Below are 25,341 nucleotides of genomic sequence, written 5' to 3'. Positions count from 1 at the left end.
ATAAGTTAGGGTTGTCAGACATACCAAATAATAACACAGGACACTCAGCTAAATTTGCATTTCAGGTGAAAAACAAATTATTTTAATAAAAGTATGGCCCGTACAATATTTGGGACAAGCTCTTATTAAAAATATATTCTTTTATCTGGCAGCCCTAAATAGAAATAAAAAATTGAGATGTGTTAGTGAAAAGCTATTAAAACGGTATTAATTGATGCCTTCAAACGTCTCAGCTTTCCAGTGATGTCAGAATTGCATTTGGGGATAGAAATTGATGCTGAGAACTGGGTTTTTTGGCTTCAGGCCTGCACTTTAGGCTTACTAGGTGGTAAGCTCCACTGGGAAAAAGATCTGGGGTCTACCAGTATCTTGTACACAATTAGCTCTCAAAGTTATCCCTGGAGAAAGCAAATGAATGAATGGTTGAACACCAGAGAGCCCTCTCACGCTACCTCATTCCTGGGAGACTTCAGTTTTCCTGGTATGGAGGAATGACCCCATTTCTTTCCCAATCCTCCAAGTAGTCTCCATCTTTGTCATTTTCTCTCCGTGCATAGATGAATTTGAAAAGGGCTTCCTGCTGGTGCAAAGAGTAAGTCTGAAAAGCGTGTCCATATCTTGAGGGACATTATTGGAACATTCTGTCTAGAGCGAAGGTTGACCTTGAGCTGGGGCCTAGCAAATTTGCCCTAAGACACAGTCCTGTTCCTCACCCGCTCACTCTGCTCATGTTTTGCCCTTTTTTTCAGTGGGGGTGTGGGTCGGGGGGGAATCACAGCCTAAGCTTGAAAACTCAAACCTGAAAACACTTGCTTAGCTTTGCCAGTGGATTAAAGAAGAATCTATATTCCACCAGCAATTTTCATGAATTGTGTCCACCTTTGATTCTTGGCTTCTTCTATTTCCTACTTCCTACCCACCACCCTCCCAATATATTTCTAATTTCTAATTTCCATGGTAAGCTTTTAAAAATTTGTTCTAGTGTTGTTGTCATTTTAGAAGGTATTCCATTTCTCCAAAAACCACATAAAGTATTAAATTCCTTAGAAGAACTTGTATTAAGTATGTTTTGCTGTTCAGAACTGCCTTCTGGAATTCATAAGCATCAGTAATAATAATTACCATTCTCGTTATCATACTCTTGTGTCAGTGAGAGACATGTACTCTGAAAACAAAAAAGCAATGTTACTTGTTCCTCATTTTTCATGTGCATCGCTGAATAGGTAAAGTCTATATCTGTCTCAAGACTAACCAGGTTATTCTCAAGTCTAATTGCAAAATTCACTCTTTTAGGTAGAACAGAGTCCAGGGGAAGAGCTGAAGTGCTAAGAAATACTCTAAGTATTGGGGAGAAAGAGAGAAGGAGGAAGTTTGGAAAGACATTAGAACAGGGAATATGAAAAGGGCACATTTGATGGGCAATGTGGACCAACAGTAAAATCACAAGTGACACTGGTTCAAGATGGTAATTAATGGATCAGAATGAATGTCAGAAAATAGCTCACCTGCTCTATGATTTTCTAAGTGAAATAAGCTCAGTGAGGAGTGACCTGCTAATAGCAGGTTGAGCTAGAAGCAAAGCTGAGACCGGAATCCAAATATCCAATGTCCAGCCAATACCTCTTTTATTTTATGAAACAGTCTCTCCAACTGGCTTCCCCCACGTCTGCACTAAAATGAGATAGTACTGTGTATGTCATCATAAAATGATTTGAGTTCTAAGACAGTTAAGAGAAATTCAGTCCCTAGATTTATTACTTCCTCTATCATTTATTTTCCTGTACAAATTAATTTTAAATATTTATTCATTCATTTATTCTTCTATTGATGGTCTTTATGTACCAGATATTATTCCAGATTGAGGGAATACCACAGTTAATAAGATGGGACCCCTGCCCCTACTGAGTTTTATCCTGGAAGGGAAAATCCAATAACAATCAAATAAAGAAACAATATGGTTTTGGATTCAGATACGTTATCAAAGAGGAAACTAACATGTTAAAGCTAGACAGAAGCTGGGTAGATGAGATTAAGGGTGTACTTTAGCAAGGATGACTGTCGAAAGTCCTTCAAAGGAGGTGACATTTGCTTTGATATGTGAAGGGTGAGAAGATATCCATCATGCAAAGACCAAAGGAAATATGTTCCAGGCAAAGGGAAAGAGTTTGATGTTTATAGAAAGAGGTCAATGTGGCTGAGAGTGATAAACAAAAAGGAGGCATTTCAAAGCCTAGCTCAGGGAGGTAAGAAGGGGCCAGATCATGATGGTCCTTAAAGATCATTAAGAAAAATTTGGATTTTATTCCAAAGTCCATGGAAAGTCTTTGAAAGACCTGATCTTTGTATGTCTTAAGAAGCTTACTCTCTGGGGAGAATGACTACAGACGAACAAGAGTGGAAGTAGAGGCAACTGCTGCAGTCCAAGTCAAAGACAACGGTGAGATTAACCAGGCTGGTGGCAGTGCAGGAGAGGAAAGCCCACAGGTCCACAGCTTTAAGATAAATTTTAGCAGGGGAGCCAGCAGGATCTCTTAATGGTTCCATGAGGGGAAATGAGGAAAAGGGAGAGAATCAAGAATAGATTGCTTTACTTTTGGCTTGGGCAACTAGATAAATTATGGTACTGTTTACTGGGAAGGAAAAGGTTTGAGCACCATGGTGATGGATAGAAATGAAAAGCATCGTATATGTCATATTATGGCTTAGATGCTTACTAGACATCTAATTGGAGATGTCAGGTACGTGAGAGAAGATATAAATTAGAAGCAAGGACACCAGCATAAAGGGGAGCCTTGGGCTCTCCAAAATTTATAGGTGAGGTGGAAGAGTACCATCCACAGAGACAGAAGGTGCAGGAGAGGCAAGGAGAAAACTGGGAGATGTGGTCTCAAGAAACTGAAAGAGTCATTTTTCAAGAAGGAGCAAATGATCAACCACTATATTAAGTGAAAGATTTGAAATGTCAGATATCATTCTTGATCTCAACAAAAGCAGTTTCAGTATAAACAGTTTTTTAAAAGTCATACAATGTGGAAAGGTAACTATTAAGAGTTATTTTTATGTGTTTGTGTTTCCTTCCAAACCTACGCTGCATATAACTACACAAAAATACACACAGGTCTTTTTGTTTGTTTGTTTTTAAATGTAAAACATAAATAGGAACACATCTTGTATGTTCTTTTCATACTGCTTTTTGTTACTTTACATATTATTTTGGAGATCTTTCCTTATCAGTATGTACAGATTTATAACATCATTTTAATGGTGAACTTACTATTTTGTTATAAGAATTTAACCTATGCTTTTGATCCTTTCTTATGTACAAATCATTATACCGTATTAGACCATGTACTTCCCTGAGTATGTGCATGAACAGTGATGAGGAGAGAAATGAGGATTTTCTCTCGTCTTCAAATGAGGAGAGAAAATCGATGGACAGAGGAGTTAAGTGCTCCCCCCACAGAGATCCGAGCAGGAACAAAGACCCAAAGGTTCTTTCTGTTGTACCATATTGCCTCTTTTTATGTTGTTAGAATTGATTGACATTTGGTAGAACTGAGCACAGAAACAAAATTCACAAGCACTTTTTAACAAATCATGCCTTTTCAATGGTGATGTTTTAATTGGATCTCTTATTGACTCTTGCATTCATTAAAGTAAATACGTAAATCAGTATGATTTCTCTTCAAACAATTAAAATGGCTTTGGGTTTTGTTGTTGTTGCTGGCTTTCGTTTGTTTTTGCTGTTTTTGCTTATTCCCTAGGATTACTTACTTATTATATCCTAACTTGCCCGAGAGTTCAACAGAACCTGTGGCTCTAAAGTTCCCTTAAGACCTGTTACAGACTGAATGTTTGTGTTCCCGCAAAATTCACATGTTGAAACCTAATACTCAACGTGGTGGCATTTAGTGGTGGGGCCTTTGGGAGGTGATTAGGTCACTCACCTAAGGGTGGAGTGACCTAATAGTCACCTATAAATGGGATTAGTGCCATTATAAAAGAGACCCCAGAGAGCTCCCTTGCCTCTTCCGCCAGGTGAGATTACAGTGAGAAGACGACTGTCTATGAACCAGGAAGTGGGCTCTCACCAGACACCGAAACTGCCAGCACCTTGATCTTGGACTTCCCAGCCTCTAGGACTAGAAAAAATAAATTTGTGCTGTTTATAAGCCACCTAGTCTATGATATTCTGTCATAAGCAACCTGAACTAAGACCAGACCTAACTAGAAATTCAGAATGTTGTCATGACCCTACATTTTCTAGATGTAGCACCGGCTGCTTTAGAATCTGACACCTTAGAAATACTACATAAATTAAGAAAATAATAAAGATTTTACATTTGTACCTTTCCTTCACGTGGCTAAAGTGGCAAAATCCATAATCTACCCTTCCCCCACCCTATCTAATTCCTCTTCCTATTTTTACATGGTCATCAGTTTATTTGCTTCTTTTTGTTGTTCTTTTCTTTGACTTATCCTATTTCCTCCAGGCTTCATTTCCTGTTGAGACTGTTGTCAGTGGAAAACTGGGTAAAAGCACAAGAGGAGCTAAAATGAGCTCCCCCCCAACCCCCCGTCCTCACCGGCAGCAGCGTCTGCTTCAGAACGTGAGTGCTCTAAGCCAATTATTTACACCTAAAAGATTTTTGCATTTCAGTTTGGAGACTAAGACACAGAGAAAAATCATACTAGAGCCACTCAGCAGAGCATGACTGACAGACTGAAACCAGTGTTCAGGTGAGGGCAAGACCGAGGCCAAGCTATGAAGGTGCTAACACCCACCTTTCACGCCTCCCCCGCTTTTTCCCGATGCAGCCCATCTCAGGGGTCACAAACTGGGATGCCCCTCGGATGCATTTTCCTTGGCCCACACGAATACGTTTAAACTTCTGAATTATTGGCCAACATTTAAAATTGGGAAACATCCTGTAAAAGTGCAGACTTGCCGGCTCTTCTCAGCTGGCAACCACAAGCCAGCATGCAAACATGATGCCGCAGGGCTGCCGATGCTCCCTTACACACAGCAAGGGCTCTACGCTCTATCCTATGCCCAGGGATTTTCTGTCTGGCCCATCTTACTCATTCTTCTTATCTGCACTCCACTGTGGGCGTGTGTGTTTATAACCTTCCAGAATGAAATGCTGCGAAGTGCTCTCTAATAAAGATTTGGCCCCTTTTCCTAAGTAGCTAAAAAAATTGGGGTTATGACCCAAACTTTCCCATCAGATAACCCAGCAGTGTACAATCTGACTCTCTGGTTTCTGATCATCCAGACATCTGGGAGACCTGAAAACAAGACAGAAAAGAAGGGAAGGCGGAGAACTCGGTGGCATCTGCACCCACATACTCTTTCCGTCTCTCCTACACTCCTAGCCATCCTGCCATTATACCTGTATCACAGGTTGCAAACTTATGCCTGAAATGCTTCTCCCAGGAGTCTACACGTTCTAGTGGGGTTTTCAAAGGCACAGGAATGCTATCAAAAGTCAAAGACAGGAATCTGCCATAGCGGTTGCACTTCATAACTGGTGAAAGGTAGTTAAAGAGGGTCACCCGGGGGCTTCCCTGGTGGCGCAGTGGTTGGGAGTCCGCCTGCCGATGCAGGGGACACGGGTTCGTGCCCTGGTCTGGGAGGATCCCACATGCCGCGGAGCGGCTGGGCCCATGAGCCATGGCCGTTGAGCCTGCGCGTCCGGAGCCTGTGCTCCGCGACAGGAGAGGCCACAACAGTAAGAGGCCCGCATACCGCAAAAAAAAAAAGAGGGTCATCCGGAACAAGACAGCCCCCCAACATGCCCCTTGACCATCGCATCCATGTTCTCTCCGCTCATCATCACACCCAAGCCCACACTGCTTCCAGAAGAATTCAGGGCATTCTCAAGCTATATGGTAACTGCTTTCATTCACTGGTGAGATGCTGAGAAGCAAATGTGTAACAATCACGGTTATGACACAGGCTAAGAACACACAGCCTCGGGTTCCTGCCCCAGAGAACACAGCCCCTCTCGTTCGACCTCAACACACCCAGGATCTGTGCACGTGGCCGCCGAGCACAAGCCCAGGAATGTTGTTATAAAACTGCACTTCACAGAAGAAAGTCAAACCATGAAGTTATTATCACAGTTAAAACCAAAGAGCAGAAAATTGAACTGCCAGAGAAAACAGTCCACGGGAGCACCAGCTGGAATGAGGGCAGGTGGGGTGAGAGGAAGTGGAGCAGCGGCCAGAACAGGAAGCACTTGTACTCGGGGTGGAATGAATTTTGAAGCTGCACCAGGACACCAGGAATCTTGTCAGTGAAAGGCATGGCTGTGATTCATGCATGGGAGCCAGGCAAGATGGAGCTCAGACACTCCTGAGCATCTATTTCTACTTGAATAAAGTTTCTTTACCTCCAAAGATCCCCTGGCAGATCAGGTGTATGGAAACAACTTATAAATGGTTTGTCTCAGAGTTAAAAAAAAAAAAAAAAAGTTAACCAATGTGCTGGTTGTCTCCACAGAAAAATGACGTATCAATCCTCAGTGAAGATAAATTGATTCTGAAATTATACAGTGAACCCATGGAGAAATGAGGTTTGACTGATAGGAAGTAGATTTGTACAACTTTTCGGGAACATGACCTTTATGTACAGTGAAGTACCCCTGCACCCTTACTTTACTCCATCACATCGTCTTCACCCTTGAGGCAAAAAGAGAAACTCTAATCGCCTGAAAATCAAATTCTGGACACAATAGGTACCAGCAGGGATTAGTCAAGAACTTGAACTTCCCTTTCTTGTTTCACAGGTTTGATTCTATCTGATCTTGCTAATTACCTCCAATTACTTCATTTCCGCCTTGCTGTCCTTTTCCTACAGCCCTTTAGCTGTCACTGTACAGTGCTTGCATGCTCTGCTCTAAAATTCTCTTTAGAGGAAATGGCTTACATATAAATGTAACAAATGAGCAATCTCTCTGTGAGCTAAAGCCTTGAACTTAATTCTGGGCCACACTGACAGAGGGACAATTGCTGCTCCAGGAGATTAAGAGAGGGGCTCCAAATATTTAAAGAGCTGCTATGTCTAAGTCTGGAAGGTGGATGTAGATCCAATCAATGGATAGAAGTTACAGACAAGCAAATTTTAGCTCAACATGTGAAATCTCTTTAATTATAGAAATGTTTGCCTTGTCCAGTACTGAGCTCTCTGTCATCGGGCATGTTTAACAGATCTGAAAATAATATTTTTAGGAGTATGACAGAGGGTATGTTAGCATTGGATAGGAAGGAGAGAAGGCTCATTCTAAGGAGCCTATGATTCTGCAATGAATAGTACTATATCAATAGCTTTTCCGTATTTGAGATACACAGACATACACATCCACGCGATGAGGCGGGTTGATAAATTGAACTTCAGGAAAAAACATGGCAGGAGAGTTGCTCATCCCTGAGCCCAGAGCAGAAAGTAATTCTATCCTAGATTTAGATAAAAACTGATCTTTAAATATATTTGAAGACAGAAAAAACGACTGGAAAAGATAAGAGATTAAAAGCCCAGAATCTTCAAGATAAAACCTCACGGGCACGGGTACAAGTTGGGCCCGTATATCAAACTACACATGAACAGGACACAAGGGCTAAATGAAGGGCAGTTTATGTTCTTTATTTTTGAAAGTCTACTCTAATGGAAAATGTAGGATTCTGATTTTTCTGTTCTGGGTAAGAAGAATGAAAGAAAAGTATCTCCTCCACCCCCGCCCATGTCTGCATGGGCAGTTAAAGAGCTGTAAAGAACTTTTATTCCAAAGAGCTCCTGTAGATACCGCCCTCTTTGACCAAAATGCCATAGGGCTGGCAAAGATTTCTAAGCAGATGAATGAGAGGCTTCTGAAAATGTTAATTCAAGACTGCCGTTTCTCAAATTTAACCTAGGTCTCTTGGAGAGAAGTTGGTGAGTCAAGAACATTGTAAGACTCACCCTTCTAACTGCTGTAATATGGTACCAACACTTTTTGCCAAACTGTGTTATTACTGTATAGTGATGCTATCTTAGAAGTCTGTGGATCCCTGTCATTTAAAAGCTAATCATAACATACGGTTAACATATGGGAATCCGGTTTATTCTTGTTCTCCGGGCTCATGTGCCCCAACTGACCACAGCATTTTCTTAGCACCAGGAGGGTTGTTCTTACAATGTTGCTACTTTTGCATTTCCTTCTTTAGAACCCTCTAAGTAAAAACAATAGCAGGGGGAAGAAGGAGCCATGCAATTTACTCCAGCAAGTAAAAGCCAGGATCTGTGGAGTGTGTGTATCCCCTGCAATTCACCCATGTGTGTTTTCCCTTTCTGGAGAAGATGAGGAACAAAAATAACTTCACACATCACCAATGTTTCCTACCAAGCCATTTCACATGGCCCGTCCCCCCGATCACAAATGTGCCTCCACTCTGGCACACAAATCACCCACCACACACACACACCCAAGATTAAAGAAAAGGAGACCTGACTAAGAAAGCAAGTTGTGCGGATACTTTATACTCCCCATGAGATCTGCTGGGAGCGAAAAACAAAAAGTCAGCCTGTAGAAATTTACATAGTCTCAACATCTTTCCCCACAAAACGCTTATTAATTAGGTGGGGGAAAATCGTATTTTAAAGTAAAGAAACCTGGCAGACACCAGGTTTCATCAAGTGACCAAAGTTAAAATCATCAGCAATGAAACATGTCAACGTCATGTGCCTCCTGATCTGATACACTGGGAAGGACATGGCACTTCTCTGGTGTTCCCGCCAAACCTGCAGCTAATCATGAAGAAACAGACAAACGCAACTTGAGAGATTCTACAAAATAAGTGGCCAGTCCTCTGCAAAAAAATTCTAGATCATGAAAGAAAAGGAAAGGGAAGGGGAAGGGGAAAGGGAAGGGGAGGGGAAGGGGAAGGGGAGGGGAGGGGAAGGGGAGGGGAAGGGGAAGGGGAGGGGAGGGGAAGGGGAGGGGAAGGGGAAGGGGAGGGGAGGGGAAGGGGAGGGGAGGGGAGGGGAAGGGAAGGGGAGGGGAGGGGAGGGGAAGGGGAGGGGAAGGGGAGGGGAGGGGAGGGGAGGGGAAGGGGAGGGGAGGGGAAGGGGAGGGGAGGGGAGGGGAGGGGAAGGGGAGGGGAGGGGAAGGGGAGGGGGAGGGGAAGGGGAGGGGAGGGGAAGGGGAGGGGGAGGGGAAGGGGAGGGGAGGGGAAGGGGAGGGGGAGGGGAAGGGGAGGGGAGGGGAAGGGGAGGGGGAGGGGAAGGGGAGGGGAGGGGAAGGGGAGGGGGAGGGGAAGGGGAGGGGAGGGGAAGGGGAGGGGAGGGGAAGGGGAGGGGGAGGGGAAGGGGAGGGGAGGGGAAGGGGAGGGGAGGGGAAGGGGAGGGGGAGGGGGAGGGGGAGGGGAGGGGAGGGGAAGGGGAGGGGAGGGGAGGGGAGGGGAAGGGAGAGGGGAAGGGGAGGGGAGGGGAAGGGAGAGGGGAAGGGGAGGGGAAGGGAGAGGGGAAGGGGAGGGGAGGGGAGGGAAGAAAATGAAAGTATGACAGAGTATACCAAGGGGATTTGGGAAATATGACAACTGATGTGATCCTGGCCCAGAAAAGAGACAACTGGCAATATTTGAATAAAATCTGTAGATTAGATTATAATATTGAGTCAATGTTAATATCCAGATTTTACCAAAATGTTAACCATTGTACTCCCAGTTATATGACAGAACGTCCTTGGTTTTGGTAAATACACAGTGGAGTATTTAGAGTTAAAGGGGCATCATGTCTGCAATTCACACCCAAATTTTCAAGAAGAAACTTATATACATAGCTATGTGTGCATGTGCGTGCATGTGTATAGAGAGAAGAGAGAGAAAATGACCAAGTAAGTTTGACGAGATGTAAAATGTAAATGTTAGGGGAATCTGGGAAGTGAATACAGGAATTCCTCATAACGTTTTTGCAGCCTCTCTGTAAATAACATTTGTTGTTGTCGTTGCTGTTTTAATTAAAAAGGAAACTTAACCTAAGTGGAGGCCTGAGCTTTTCGCGGAGGGAGCTGGAGAAGGAGGAGGAATGTAGTAGACACCCATCTCCTTTGCTCTTCCATCCCCAACGCTGAGAAGCATTATAACGTCTTGTGTTTCCCCGAAAGCTACTGTGGGAGGCTGCAGAGAGCTCCCTGAGGGCATCACCCTATCCCCAAATCCCCAGAGCCTAACACAGGGTCTGGCATATATTAGAGGCTCAAGCAATGGCCAATGGAAGGAATGATCGGACTTTAAGAAATATCTGAAAGAAACTGCAGGCAATCCCCAATCTGCAAGTTGGAAGAACAGTGGCCCTTCTGTATAAACAGCTGGGTGGCAATGAGGGGCAGGTGGCATCAGAATGAGGAGTGAGAAGCAAGGTACAATCCTACCCTAGGGTATTCTTTATATGGAGGAGGAAGAGGAACTGAGCAGGTACCCTGGGGCTGGCCTGAACTGGCTCTGTTCCTCTGGGCGGGGTGGGGGAGGACATACATGCCAGGCACTATGTGTCCCAGCATCTGAGGTCTCCATTGGGTCCTGCATGAGCTATTTGATGCACTGAGATAAGAAGAATGGAAGGCCAATCTTCCCCAAAAGAACGTTAAGGCTTGAAATAGCTCTGTATTCAATTCTGTTCTTACCTCCCAAACCACTTAGTACTCGGTTTTTCAAATTCACATGGACTATGCACATGAGGTCTGAAATTAAAATCTTTTAAATTACCAAAGTTCAAGAAAGCTTGGAAAAAGTTAACAGATGAAAAACGTGACTTTGCTTCGAAAACTTCGCTAATTCAAGAACATCCTAACAGACTGCTTTTCCAGTAAAATTTAATTCTGAATAGAGATAAAGGGAAAATATATATATAATCCACAGGCTGCCAGAGTGTTAAGTATCAGGGGATGTTCCTATAATCCACAGAAAATTGGGCCCTACAACAAATGTGCTTTTTCTAACCACCAAGATACAATTTCACAATCATGAACACTGTGTGATAATATTCCAGACAAAAATTAAACAAGGAGACCTGTGGCACATATCTGAGGACAGGACTCCAAATGGTCAACCTGATTTGCATATTAGTTCAAATAGGGACCTTTTTGCTTTAATAAGGAATATCATTTTCGAGGAATCTCTAGGTGAGATTGCCATGCTCACTGGTAGAGACTTGTTCACCAATTTATTTGAAAATGAGCTCATGTGATAAACCCAAACCATAATGAGGAAAAGACAACCCTTCCTGATCAGTAAATAACAAACAGTGAACCCACAGAGGAACCACGGCAGGCTGGTAGTGCTGCCCCCTCTCCCTCTTTACTTGTCACATCTGGGAGGCCAAGCAGTTCTCTGTCAGAGTCAATCCCTTCCTCCAACTTAATAAGGACAGAGGGTTATCTCATCCTCAGAGTTTTAGTTGCCAGTTATTAGCCTGTGTGTCCCTAACACCCTCCAGCTTCCTATCTCCCATTTCAAAGCTGTCCTGCCTCTCCAGAATGGATTGGGAGAATCTAGACATGACACATCTCCTGCTAGGTTCTCCTAGAAGTATGCTTTCTGTACAACCCAAAAGGATTGGGTCAAGACAATGCGTAAGAAAGATCCCTGTTGAGCTTCCAGGAGGAGCACAGCCAGCTTCTGTCCCTTCTGTGCTCAGAATCCCTCCTGTCTCAGACATGGTCTAGGCCATGGTCTAGTCCCTGGGCCACCAGTGGCATGGCTCTATTAATGCCCATTGAAACTACAAGGATTCGTGGTGACCTGAGGCCTGACCTAAGGGTTCTGGAAGAGACCCCTCTACAGATCTGTATGCAAATAGGCAGATGGTATGGTCTTCTTAAGACTTCAATACTTCTGAATCCATCCCTATCTGTCCCCACATACACTCCTTCTCATTTCTCCACGACAACTCTTACTTCTGATACCCCTGGGCTGTTCTACAACTGGGATGATAAGGGCACTTCGATAAAAAATCAAGCCACTGCCTATTTTTGGTCTCAAGAGGAAGCAAAGATATTGGACCAAAGGATAGTATGACAGCTCTTGAAATGTAAGCTTTCGTGCTGGTCACCAGTTCCTAGTGTGATGTTACCAATGAAAAATGCAGAAGCTCTGCCTCTTGGTCCCCACCCAACTGGTTCTTCTTACCTTTGGTTCCATTGAAATGAAACTGTGTGTTCCTCTGCTTGAGAGAACTGACCTTTTAATCGTCCTGCTGTGATAGAAGTGGTAGTAATCCTTCAGGGCCCCGATCTGCAAAGGCAGGAGGGAAAGAATATAAGAGAGTTAACGTATGAAAAGTCTTCTGTTTTCCTGGTTTTTCATTAAAATAAGAACACAAAAGCAAAAAAAAAAAAAAAAAAAGAAAGAAAAGGTCCATAAATTATGCAGTTGCTGGCCATGCTTAAATGTTACTTGAACCTTGGTGATCACTTTTCAAAAGAAGGACATGTGATATGAAATGGAGTGTCCTTGAGGCAGTGACCGTGGAACTAAAGATTATAATGGGGCAGCTTGGGCTCTCCATATCTCCCTTTTAATGTTTAATTTATATGCAGCATTTTAAATAATTCTATATCAATCTATATCCAAATGTATGAAAGAGAAAAAAATATCAAATAGCTATCTGGTTATAAAAACACATCGCATTTTGTTTGCTCCGAGAAATGTACAATGAAAGACCTTGTTAGATTATTTATATCATTAGTTTGAAACAAGTCCTAAGCAATTGATCATTCCCAAAGAAAAGACTACTTAGTTTGTTTCCTGACTTCAGTAGACAGTATAAATACATAGCTCTTATTCATGTGTTGCAAAACTAAAAGTGGAATGAATGGCAATTTCTAAAACAAAACAAAGGTCACACGTCCTACCTATCAGCTAAGCTTCCTGTGTGACAATAGTTCAATCGACTCTATCTTAACGATTTCTTTAACAAATTAGTTTTCTCATTTATGTAACCCTTTCTTTAGTTAAAAACAGGTCTGTTTAGGATAGCTGTAAAAATAAATCCCTGTCCATTCTAAGAAAACAAACTAACACAATTCCAAACAATCATATTCTTTCAACAGGTTATAAAATTTGGATCACATAATGGAAATTAAACCATACAATGAGCTAAGGCAGGAGAGCTTGGTTCTAGTTTCGGCTGATGGTCACCAGAAGTGTCTTCTTAGCTAAATCGCATATACTTACTAGGTCTCAGTTTCATTATCTATAAAATTGGACTTCAAGCCAGTTCATTTCTCAGTTCACTACAGCTCTCAAATTCCATTCTTTACCACTGACACTTTACTCGCTTTGGGCAAATACATTTAGGGCTATTGCTCCAGAACACCATTGCTCTACCCTAAAAGAATGACCACCATCGGGATGTTTTCCAATTGGGACAATTCAAAAGTTAGGCCTTCTATCAGCTCGGTGCTTTGTGACCGCCTGGAGGGGTGAGATAGGGAGGGTGGGAGGGAGGGAGACGCAAGAGGGAAGGGATATGGGAACAGATGTATATGTATAACTGATTCACTTTGTTATAAAGCAGAAACTAATAAAAAAAATCTTTCTAAAAAAAAAAAGTTAGGCCTTCTTAATTAATAAAAAAATAAAAGCAAAAAAAGTCATTGCCCCAGCTTAACTTTTTCAGATAAAAGGTTTACTTTTTATTCCCATCTTTTCATCACATTCTCAATCATCGTCCCGCCCTTCCAATAAGGATGATCAACCAAATTTCTGTGCCATTTAAGAGTCATCTCCTCACTGGGACTTCATGCTCTAATTGATTGTTTCTTATCTTCATTAAATTTGAATGTCTGAAGTCTCCCATTTCTGATTCAAGTGGAACTGCCCAGATGTACACAGAAGAGATCCTGGACTCTGAAAACAAGTAGGAAATGAGGCAATCCTAGCTGATACCTCTAATCTCAATGATTCTGGACTCTGAAGCAGTAGAAAACAATGAGGAAGAGGGCACAGGTGCCAGTCCCAGTCTCCAAGGGTGTTTCAAGGAGGGTTTTACAGGCCAACTTTAAAATTCCAGAGGAGTAGGGGTAGAATTCAGGAGGGGCTGCATAATCCTCTATCAGAAATCTTAAAATCCCAAGAAGCTTAGAGCTTTCACCTCCTGTAGTTTCTGTCAAGAATGCTCCTTGGGGGCTTCCCTGGTGGCGCAGTGGTTGAGAGTCCGCCTGCCGATGCAGGGGATGCGCGGGCTCGTGCCCCGGTCTGGGAGGATCCCACGTGCCGCGGAGCGGCTGGGCCCGTGAGCCACGGCCACTGAGCCTGCACGTCCGGAGCCTGTGCTCAGCAACGGGAGAGGCCACAACACTGAGAGGCCCGCGTACCACCAAAAAAAAAAAAAAAAAAAAGAATGCTCCTTGAGTAAATACAGTAGTTTTTTGTGGAAAGGAACAGAGAATCTCTGAGGAAGAACTTTTTATCGACGTGAAAAGTGCCAGCATGTTTAAGATCATGTCCACTCAACTATTATGGAACCTCTTCGACTATAGGAAAGGACTGAATTCAACTCAACTATTAAACTCAAACTGTGGATGAAATACACCCTGAAGAAATATTCAGATCCTTTGTGGCTTCAGTGGTACACACCAAAATGCTGGCCGAATGCAGCGTACATGGAGCTGGAAAGTGGAACCCTTGTCCTGACTTAACTTGCTCTGGGGTTTTGGATACATCACTTAACCTCTTTGGGCCTTGGTTTCCTCAACTGTGAAATAAGGACACAGGAGGTACAGTGGACAGAGACTGGGCGTCAGAGTCTAACGGGGGATAATAATGTTTATGGGTTAGTGTGGTTATAAGGATTGAATGTAATAGCAGGTACACTGCCTAGTCAAGTCACTGTCTACCACATAGTAAGTGGCAGAAGGTTATGAGTTTCCCTTCCAAATTTATATTTAAATCCTACCTTCCCTCGCCTCCTATCCTCTAATTAATCCCTTACCTCTGTCTCTTGGCAGGATTCCTCTTAATCTGCCCTGGTATCACCTCCCTTGTTTCACTTCCCTTATTTCACTGGCAAAAATCAAAAGGGGTTGATGATACACTGTTGGCAAGGATGTTGGCACAAATACAGCTCATACAGGATCAGTAAAGAGCGTACCACGGTACAAGTGTTTGCAGAGCCATTTGGCAATATCAATAAAATTATACACGGTACTTAACCTTTGACCTAGCCTTTCCACTTCTTAAAATTGATTCTACAGGTATAGTCATTTACGTAAAAGAATGGATGTTAGTTAGAGCAAATTTTGTAAAAGCAAAAGAATGCAAACACCTAGCTGCCATCAATAGGTGATTGGTTCTATATGAACTGAAACGGATTGTCTCCAAGGTAGTGGATAAATAAAGAAATAAATAAATACAGGTGCAAAAGAGGCATATAATATGACCCAATTTTTGTAGGAGAAAAAAGGAAGACTCTAGATGACATGTGTGCTTATATGCACAGGATAGTTCAAGAAGGAAACTTGACAAACTGGAAAAGAGGGATTTTCTTTTCATTATTTGTGTGGCTGCATTATTTTTTAAAATTAAACTAACCAAAAATGAACAAATAATACAAATGAACATGTGAAATAGCACACACACAAATCCCACTTACTTTTCCAGGGGCAAATATGCTCCCCCAATTCCATGGGACTGATACAAGGGCCACTTCTATTTGGGCCATTAAATCTCTTTAGCAGTACACTCTATTTAATCTCCATCTTTCAGGGATTCTGTTTCCTCTATAGGGTTATGGAATGGTGTTCACTGATTGGCTAATGCCTGCCACATCCCAAGCATCTTGCTGCTCTTCCGCATGTTAATATATTTAACTTCATCTCCCCAAGAGCTTCTGAAGACAAATATTATTACCTCCAACTTGATAAAGGAGGCTATTGAGGCTCTGGTAGTGCCCAAATGTACACAGCTGGTATTGTGAGGTGGTAAAATGTAAATCTTTGTTGAATGCCTAGCATCGGGGTGAATTTAGTTAAGTTTCATGGTGCATCCCGTCGATGGGCTCACAAGACGCATTCCGACGTCCTTCTAGTGAGCTTTCTTATACTGCAGAGCTAAATTCGATGCAGCCAGGGTTCTGAATGTGATTAAGGTTCTACCAATCAAAGGCAGACTGTGGCATCGTGAGGCATTCTTGGAGGCTTTTACGTGTTTAGTGGTGGCTGTGGCTAAAGGTCTTAGTACCTGGTTGCTAGCTTTCTGGGCATTCATTTGCACATCCTGTTTTGTCAGTCAGTTGGTAAGAGATTTTAGAAGAACTACAGGGGCATCATAGGGTAGCTTCCTCCTTCCTCAGCTTCCTCACTGAGGCAGAAGCAGCAGCTCTGGTGGAGGCCCATGCTGTGGGGTGGCTTTGGGGGCCTTTTCTGAAAACTTGGCCCTCCTGATTAATATTCCAAGCTATTTAATAGTCAATACTGAATGCCTTCCAAAGCAGACCAAGCAGTGGATTCAGTAGTTGGCTCCCCTGAATATTCCAAACTGGACAGATGAGATTTTCTGAAAAAGTAGCTTTATATATATACAATCTTGCACAACTTAGGGATCCTCAAAGGTATGTATGTACCTTTTGAGTCATGGGCTACAGGCACCACTGAGCCAGAGGCTACGGATGACCCACGGTGTCTGCTCTAACATCCTGTTAGATGACTACACTGGCTTCTCACAGCCATTCACACCAATCTCCTCTCTCAAGTCTTTCTATACAGTAGCCAGGATAAGGTTATAAATGTACATTTGACTGTCATAGTTCATACGCCAGCTTCAAATCCTTGAGTGGCTTCCCTTTGCTGTTAAAATAAATAGTAATATTTAATATTATTTAATAATATAATTTTAAAGTTAATAATAATAATATCAACATTGATTCTGTGCCAGGAACTAGTCTACTTGCTTCATCTAACTCATTGAATAAAAGCACTGTGGCCACCTCAATGAACCTGTCAGCTCTCTCAGGCTGCTTGTTTGCCTTGTTTTCCCTCCTGCCCTGTCCAACTTACAGATTTCCCCAAATTCTGTACTCCTTTTCGGAAAGTTATTTACTATCAGCCTACAAATAAAACTTTTTTAATGGGCATAAGTTTGAACAGACATTTCACAAAAGATATACAAATGGCCAATAAGCATGTAAAAAGATGCTCAAATGCAAATTAAAATCATTATAGCACTATACACATACCAAAACGGCTAAAATTTAAAAGGTAGACAATACCCATTTTTAATGAGATTATGGAGCATCGGAACTCTCATACATTGCTAGCGGGAGTAGAAAATGGTTCAACATCTTTGGAAAATCATTTGGTAATTTCTTATGAAACATACATCCTCCTCATGACCCAGCCATTTCATTTACAGTATTTACCCAAGAGAAATGAAAACCTATTTCCAAACAAAACTCATACACAAATGCTTATAGCAGCTTTCTTAATAATAGCCCCAAACTGGAAATAATGCAAATGTCTATCAACAAGTGAATGGATAAATCAATTGTGGTATATTTATAGAATGGAATGCCCAGCAATAAAAAGGAACAAAACTCTGATGAATGCAGCTACATGGATGAAGGTCAAAACAGCATGCTGACACAAAGAGGATACACTATATGATTCCACTGGTAAGAAGTTCTAGGACAGTTACTCTATCATGACAGCAAACAGATCAGTGATAACCTTGGGGAAAGCCTGGAGAAAGTTTTGAGTTTGGGAAATGTTCTATTTTTTTTTATTAGTTTCTGCTTTATAACAAAGTGAATCAGTTATACATATACATCTGTTCCCATATCCCTTCCCTCTTGTGTCTCCCTCCCTCCCACCCTCCCTATCCCACCCCTCCAGGCGGTCACAAAGCACCGAGCTGATCTCCCTGTGCTATTCGGCTGCTTCCCACTGGCTATCTACCTTACGTTTGGTAGTGTATATATGTCCATGCCACTCTCTCGCTTTGTCACAACTTACCCTTCCCCCTCCCCATATCCTCAAGTCCATTCTCAAGTAGGTCTGTGTCTTTATTCCTGTCTTACCCCTAGGTTCTTCATGACATTTTTTTCCCTTAGGTTCCATATATATGTGTTAGCATACGGTATTTGTCTTTCTCTTTCTGACTTACTTCACTCTGTATGACAGACTCTAGGTCTATCCACCTCATTACAAATAGCTCAATTTCGTTTCTTTTTATGGCCGAGTAATATTCCATTGTATATATGTGCCACATCTTCTTTATCCATTCATCTGATGATGGACACTTAGGTTGTTTCCATCTCCCGGCTATTGTAAATAGAGCTGCAATGAACATTTTGGTACATGTCTCTTTTTGAGTTATGGTTTTCTCAGGAAATGTTCTATATCATGACTGTGGTGGTAATTCCATCAGTGGTAAGTGATCCGGCATGTTGGTACCAGCTCATTGCAGGCTTGCCAGATCCAACTGCATCTTTTCCCAACACCCTCTGCAGGGACATCACATTGCTGACTTGACATCAACAATGATGGAAGTTTTTAACACATCAGGAAAAATTGGCAAAGGCTACAAATTAGGGCTTCTTTTTTCCCTGATCAGTCACTTGTTTAGTATTTATCAGAACAACCCCAGGTATGTACATTTGTCAACACTCATCCAATCTTACACAAAAATTGCTGTGATGGGGAGTCTATCAATTATACCACAATAATGGTGAGTTCCAAAGTTATATCTCCTCTACTGATCTCTGGTTCTCTTTCCCATCTGTACAATGATTCAGAGATTGGGAAACACAAGAATCCAGTGACCTGGGGCTCTTCAGCTCAGATCTCCTCCCACCCTCTCAGGTGACGTGGGGAGGAACCAAGTCACCAAGACAAGTGTTCTTGCCAAACAGTCTCCAACAGTTAAAGGTTGAAACTCCTGCTTGCTAAATTCCATTCAGACAGAAAGCTACAGAAGCACCGCCTGGATATACTGATTTCCCTTCATTAAAATTTGACTGTGATGCCTCATTTGTACTTCCCTGAGAATATTAAAACCATTGTAATTATTTGCCTTCTGTATTTCAGACTCTATAACATTCAAAGGAGAATCAAAGAGAAGGTGGCCATGATTGCTTTCCCCAAAGTCACCAAGAATACTCCAACTTCAGGGCCTTTGTGCCTGCTTTTCCTCTGCCCAGAATGCCCTTCTAGAAATCTCCGTAACTCACATCCCTCTCTGCTTTCAGGTGTTTGCTCAAATGCTCTCTTCTCAGGGAAGATTTCCACCCAATTGACCAGCCAATTTGAAATTGCTGTCTCCAGCATACCCCACTGCCCCTTCCCTGACTTATTTTTCCCCTTCACATTTATCACCACTTAACACATTATATATTCTCTTTATTTGTCCCATTTATTGCTGGTCTTCCCCTACTAGAATGTTAGCTCCATAGGTCAGGAATTTTTGTTTTATTCACTGCTGAATTAGACTTAGCTCCTATTAACAGTGCCAGGCATACCCAATAAATGTTAGAATGAATGAATGAATGGTCCCTGAACTTCAGGAAATCAAAGCAGCAGTGAGCATGTCTCTAAACCTTAGGGAAGGCTTCTTGCAGATCTCTTTATAACCCTTTCTGCGATACAACATTAACACATAACATATACTTTATACTCAATAAATGTTGAATGAATGAATGACATTATTACATGTAAACATATCTGAAAATTAAGAATTTACTACCCACAACCACCTAATCACCAAAGTCTGCCTTTGTATTTCCCTCTCTTATTTCATCATAATCAATGACCTACTGGAATCACTGAACAAAAGTGATATTTATAACAAGGCTGTTGAATTTATTAAATATTAAATTAGAAGGCAACTAACTGCAGAAATCTGATGAATTGCTAATATTTATGAAGTACAAACTAAGTGCCCAGCATCATTGCACTGTGTCCTCAGAACCATATGAAGTAGGTATCATGATTTCCATTTTATATGCATGGAAGCAGAAGCTCACAAAGTTGAAGAACTTGCCTAGGGCCACACAGCAAAGGGCCAAGCTCAGGTTGATTCTGGGCAGCCTAACTCCAGAGCATATGTTCTCAACTACTCTAAAAGATGTTTAAAATAAAAGGGTTCTAAGCATGAATTTAAAACAATTACCCAGAAGACTGTGCTCCTAAGAGTTGTACACAGAGGGGATGTTTTCTAGAGATATTTCTATCTACTATGAGCAGATCCAAAAGAGAAAGTGTTGACAAGCATCTTTGAGAGTGAGAGAAAGCCCATTCCTGTCCTCTGTGGGGGGCAAGGAACTTGGTCTCTGTTTCCTGTTCTACCACTGACCCCAAGGAACTTACATTAGTGTCTTCTTTAGATGAGAAATTATCTTTAAGGCACACCTTCACCTTGAAGTTCAAGGGGCATTCTAAGCTTAAGTACAATACCTGGCACCAAGCATCTTGGATGTTACTTCATGAAACACCACAAATGACATGAAAAATGTCTTCCTTAGACTTTAGTTTCAAGTCAATCGCTCAGCTCGTCAGAGAATGACATTAGAATACATGAATCAGAGCAAAAGAACTACAATCATTTTTTTTTTCATCAGGATGCTCAAGGAAAGATGTATAATCTCTATGATTTTAGAGCAACTTTCTCAGATATGCAGGAATGTGACAGCTGAATAACGGCCCCCTAAAAATGTTCATATCCTGATCCTCGGAACATGTAATGGAACATGTAATTATGTCACCCTATATGGCAAAACGGACTTTGCAGCTGTGATTAAATTAAGGGTTTTGAGATGGAGAGATTATCCTGGATCATCTGGGTGGGCCCAACGAGATCACAAGAGTCCTTATAAGAGCAAAGACAGAGAGATGTGATGGCAGAAGCACAGAGAGAGATGGAAACAGAGATCAGAGATGGGGAGAGGGAGAGGGAGAAAGAAAAATAAGGAAAAGAGAGGGACAGATTTGAAGATGCTACGTTGCTGGCTCTGAAGATGGAGGAAGGGGTCACAAGCCAAGGAATTCTGGTGGCTTCTAGAAGCTGGAAAAGGCAAGGAGATGAGGCTCCTCTAGGATTTCTGGAAGGAACGCAACTCTGATGACACCTTCATTTTAGGTTAGGACTTCTGGCCCCAGAACTGAAAGATAATAATTTTGTGTTGTTTTAAGCCATTAAGTTTGTGATCATTTGTTACATACGGCAGCAAGAGGAAACTAATACTAGGTAGAACTGGTATCTCAGTAGACGTCCATGAGAAGCAAAGGAAACGAAACTAAACTATTTGTATTTGGAGTCTGTTTATTCTTCATAATTTTCAGGACTCTCTGGGTATTCAGTTATCAACTTCTAAGTAGCTATACCAGTATAATAATAGTGATTAGTATCAGCCCAGTACTCTGCTCAGCACTTTGTTAGCATTCTCTTGCTTAATCCTCAAAACAAACTGAAAAGCAAGATAAAGCAACTGGCCAAGCAAAAGAGAACCAGTAAGCAGCTTGTTTATTCAAAGCCAACGTATAATTAATACTACTAATAGCAACAGGTGCCACTTACTGATGCTTTCCTACATTATCTCCCATCTCTCCAACAACCCTGCAAAGGAAGGAGAATTATTCTAATTTTATGGAGAAGGAAATGGTCCAAACCTGGGAGAGGCTAAGTAACATGCCCAAGTGAGGAAATGTCTGAGTCTGATTTCAAAAATCTAAGCTTTTTCTAGTCATAGCACTTTGTTTTTTATTTAAAATTTATTCAGGGGCTTCCCTGGTGGCGCAGTGGTTGAGAGTCCGCCTGCCGATGCAGGGGACACGGGTTCGTGCCCCGGTCTGGGAAGATCCGGACATGCCGTGGAGCGGCTGGGCCCGTGAGCCATGGCCGCTGAGCCTGCGCGTCCGGAGCCTGTGCTCTGCAACGGGAGAGGCCACAACGCTGAGAGGCCCGCGTACCGCAAAAAAAAAAAAAAAAAAAAAAATTTATTCAAAGGGTTTTCTATCACCACATTTAGTTCAGTATGCACACTCAAATATCCCCACCCCATCCCACTCCTTTGCCCTCACCAAGCTGAGCCCTCATTATTTTATTCTAAAGCTACCTGATCAGCAGAGTATAGCAGAATCTAGGTCCCAATCGTTCATCTTAAAAGCAGGTGATTAAAAACATCCTGACTACAAATCCCAAGCAAGCAAGAAACGGATACAGCAATTTCACCAAGAAAATGTAAGACAGAAAAAAACAGAGGGAGCACCAGATTTTCCCAAGTGCAAGTGAGAAACCTACAGTCTACCCCGCTATTCACACAGGACAGGAAGTTTCCCTTGAAGCAAATCAGAGAATATCAGAGTTGGAAAAGACCTTAACAGGACTTTGATCTGCCTTTCCTCACTGAATGCAGGAATCCATTCTTCAACCTTTAAACATAGAGCACTGCATTTTCTGGGACAGTCCATCTGTTAGGAAGGTCTTCCAGATAATTAGTCTAAATCCACTCCTCATTCCTGGTTCTAGCATGTGAGGCCAACCCAATAGGGTCATCCCTCTTCTGCATGCCAGACAGCCAACACGTCCCTACTGGGTCTTCCCTGTTCTTGGCTGAATATCTGAGTTTTTCCATTTTTTTCTCATGTGACGAGCCTTCAGAAGGTTGCTTCCCCTAGACGTGCCAACATCCATAAGGCCTTCCCAGAAAACTTGGAACCCAGAACATAACACAGCTCATCTCTAGGTATGGTGGAGGCAGGATGGAGTCATGATCCCATGACCTCCCTGGGCAATGTATTTCTATTAGAAGTAGCTTAGAATTGAAGTATTTTTAGCTGAATGAACTTGGTCAACTGAAAGATCCTCAGATGCCCTTTTTAATTTGGTTCTCCTCCAGTCTATAGTTTAATTTCTTAAATGTAAATGATAGAAATTTACATTTCTGTTGAATATTGAATGTCATTTTCTATATCCTACTCTATACATTTACAGCCTGCCAAGACATTCACTTATTTACTGAGAGCATACTCTATGTCAAGTACTGATCCAAAGACACTGGAGACAGTGAACAAGACACAGACCCTGCTAAGATGCAGATAACATTCTGACTTGATTCTGACAACCCCACTGTGTCAACTGCAAGTTTGAAATTTACATTTTCCCTATTGAATCAGAATATTTCTCCCAAGAGAACTGAAATAATTTTTCTTATTAGTCTATTATAGATAAGGATGGGGTTTAACATTCAACGTATAACATGTTTGGAACAGTTATTTAAGAATGAACTTTAAATGGCATTTTATTTTCTTTGATCCATTTTCATCCAAAATGAATAATTATATCCTTAATGTAATATAATCCGTGTACTATATTCCTCAGATAAAAACATTTATTACTGCTATTTATAGTCAGTTATTCTTTCCAAGAGCTTTTAAAAACTCATCTGTAAGTAATTTCTGGAGAAACTACAAGAAATTATTGTTTAATATTTAAACTATTCCACCTGCTTATAAGACACACATCTCACACACACACTCACACACAAAGTAAGAGTCTAAGAAAGGCTGAGCGAGAAAGAGCACACACAGCCTATATTTAGATCTGTATTACTCTTTTCATTACTGATCACTTTTGCAACTTGAAAGCATTTCCACGTACTATATGGAAACAAACACAAAATAGTACCTATTTTGATAGGTGGCAACATTTCTACAATTACCCCAGGAACAGTAAATTTTCTCTTTAGATTCAATGATTCTCAACCCTTGCTAAACATTAGAATAATATGGAGGCTAAAAAAAATACTAAGTGTTCATTTCCCCCCATGTCCACCCCAGAGATTCTGACATAAGGATCTGAGTTAAAAGCCAGGGCATGAGTATTTTCTTTTAAAAAGCATTCTAAGTGATTGTACAGGTGAACAACCACTATTCTAATCCATCCATCTCATTCTGCAGAAATAGAACAATTTACTCTGAATTCTGCAATCTCCATTCAATTATTCCTATCTAATTAATTAAAGTACATTTAAATGAGAAAATAGCTAATTAATTTGATTTCAGCACTAATGTAACTGGTATGTTTTGTTCTTTTATTCATCCCCTTAATTATTTCAAAAGCCATCTCTCCCCCAAAAAAAGTTTTTAGAAAAATATATTTAGTATAACCAGATTAGTAATTTCCAATATTTTATCATACTGGTAAACAGAGGCTAGTCTGAGCTCTACAGAATTTTAAATGACACGTTTTATTCTTAAAAAGGAAGATTCCGAGAGTAGAAGCTGTGAGCATTAAGAACATGTGATAGCTACCAAATGTAAAATAGATAGCTAGTGGAAGCAGCCACATAGCCCAGGGAGATCAGCTCGGTGCTTTGTGACCACCTAGAGGGGTGGGATAGGGAGGGTGGGAGGGAGACGCAAGAGGGAGGGGATATGCGGATATATGTATATGTATAGCTGATTCACTTTGTTATAAAGCAGAAACTAACACACCATTGTAAAGCAATTACACTCCAATAAGGATGTTAAAAAAAAAAAAAGAACATGTGATAGAAACTATGTGTGCTCAAGACAGTTGATGGCCTTGTCACCCTCAGTTAAAAAACTTATTAGATGGAGAAGCTCCATGTCTTTTCTAATGGCTGTTCAGAGATGCCTTGTTCCTTTGTCCCTATCTTGGTCCTTCCTGGGGACTGGCAGTGTTAACACTTGCAGGGTAGTGAACTTAAAAACAGGGTCCAGAGCAGGGGATAAGCAACAGCAACTGTAGCACAATGGCAGATGACAGGTGGGTGAGGTATCCAGCCAGGTGTGAATTTCTCCATCTAGGCAGACGTAAAGTTGGGTCTTACTTTTATAGCTCCTGAGGTGCTGCCACTGTAGACAGCTATTGGTCATTTGTATTAAAGATGTCACAGACACACAACTATTAGAATAGATCAAACAAAAGAAAAAAAAAACAGCAACACCAAGTGATGGTGAGGATGTAGGTAAATCGAAGGTCATACAGTGTTGTTGGGAATACCTGGAAAACCGTTTGGCAGTTTCTTACAAAATTAAACATTCATTTACTATATGACCCAGAAATCCCACTCCTAAATATTTTCTCCAAGAAAAATAAGAACTTGTGTCCATACAAAAACTTGTACATGAATGTTTATAGTGGCTTTAGTCATAATCACCAAAAACTGGCAACAACCCACTGGCCTACAACTGGTGAATGAATAAACAAACCGGTGAATCCATACAATGGAATACCACTCATCAATTAAAAGGAACACATTATTGATTGATTAATTAGGGATGAATCTCAAATGCATTGTAACAAGGGAAAGAAACCAGGTTCAAAATGTTATATATAAATGCATAT

General features: G+C 41.5%; 1 protein-coding gene across 2 annotated transcripts in view; it reads right to left on the bottom strand.

Annotated features, from left to right (window-relative positions):
* The window catches only part of PCSK5 (proprotein convertase subtilisin/kexin type 5), a 467,730-nt gene that overhangs the window by 417,718 nt on the left and 24,671 nt on the right, over nucleotides 1–25,341 (bottom strand). For both annotated transcript variants that reach the window (XM_081236835.1, XM_081236836.1), the window contains exon 2: nucleotides 12,166–12,270. In XM_081236835.1, the coding sequence (XP_081092961.1) occupies nucleotides 12,166–12,270 (105 nt within the window). The remainder of the gene's footprint in view (nucleotides 1–12,165; nucleotides 12,271–25,341) is intronic.

This window comes from Mesoplodon bidens (genome assembly GCF_964165515.1).
Source record: "Mesoplodon bidens genome assembly, chromosome: 6".
NCBI classification, from domain to species: Eukaryota; Metazoa; Chordata; class Mammalia; order Artiodactyla; family Ziphiidae; genus Mesoplodon; species Mesoplodon bidens.
Note: the sequence above shows the minus strand (reverse complement) of the source record. Positions and strands in the feature narration are given on the sequence as shown.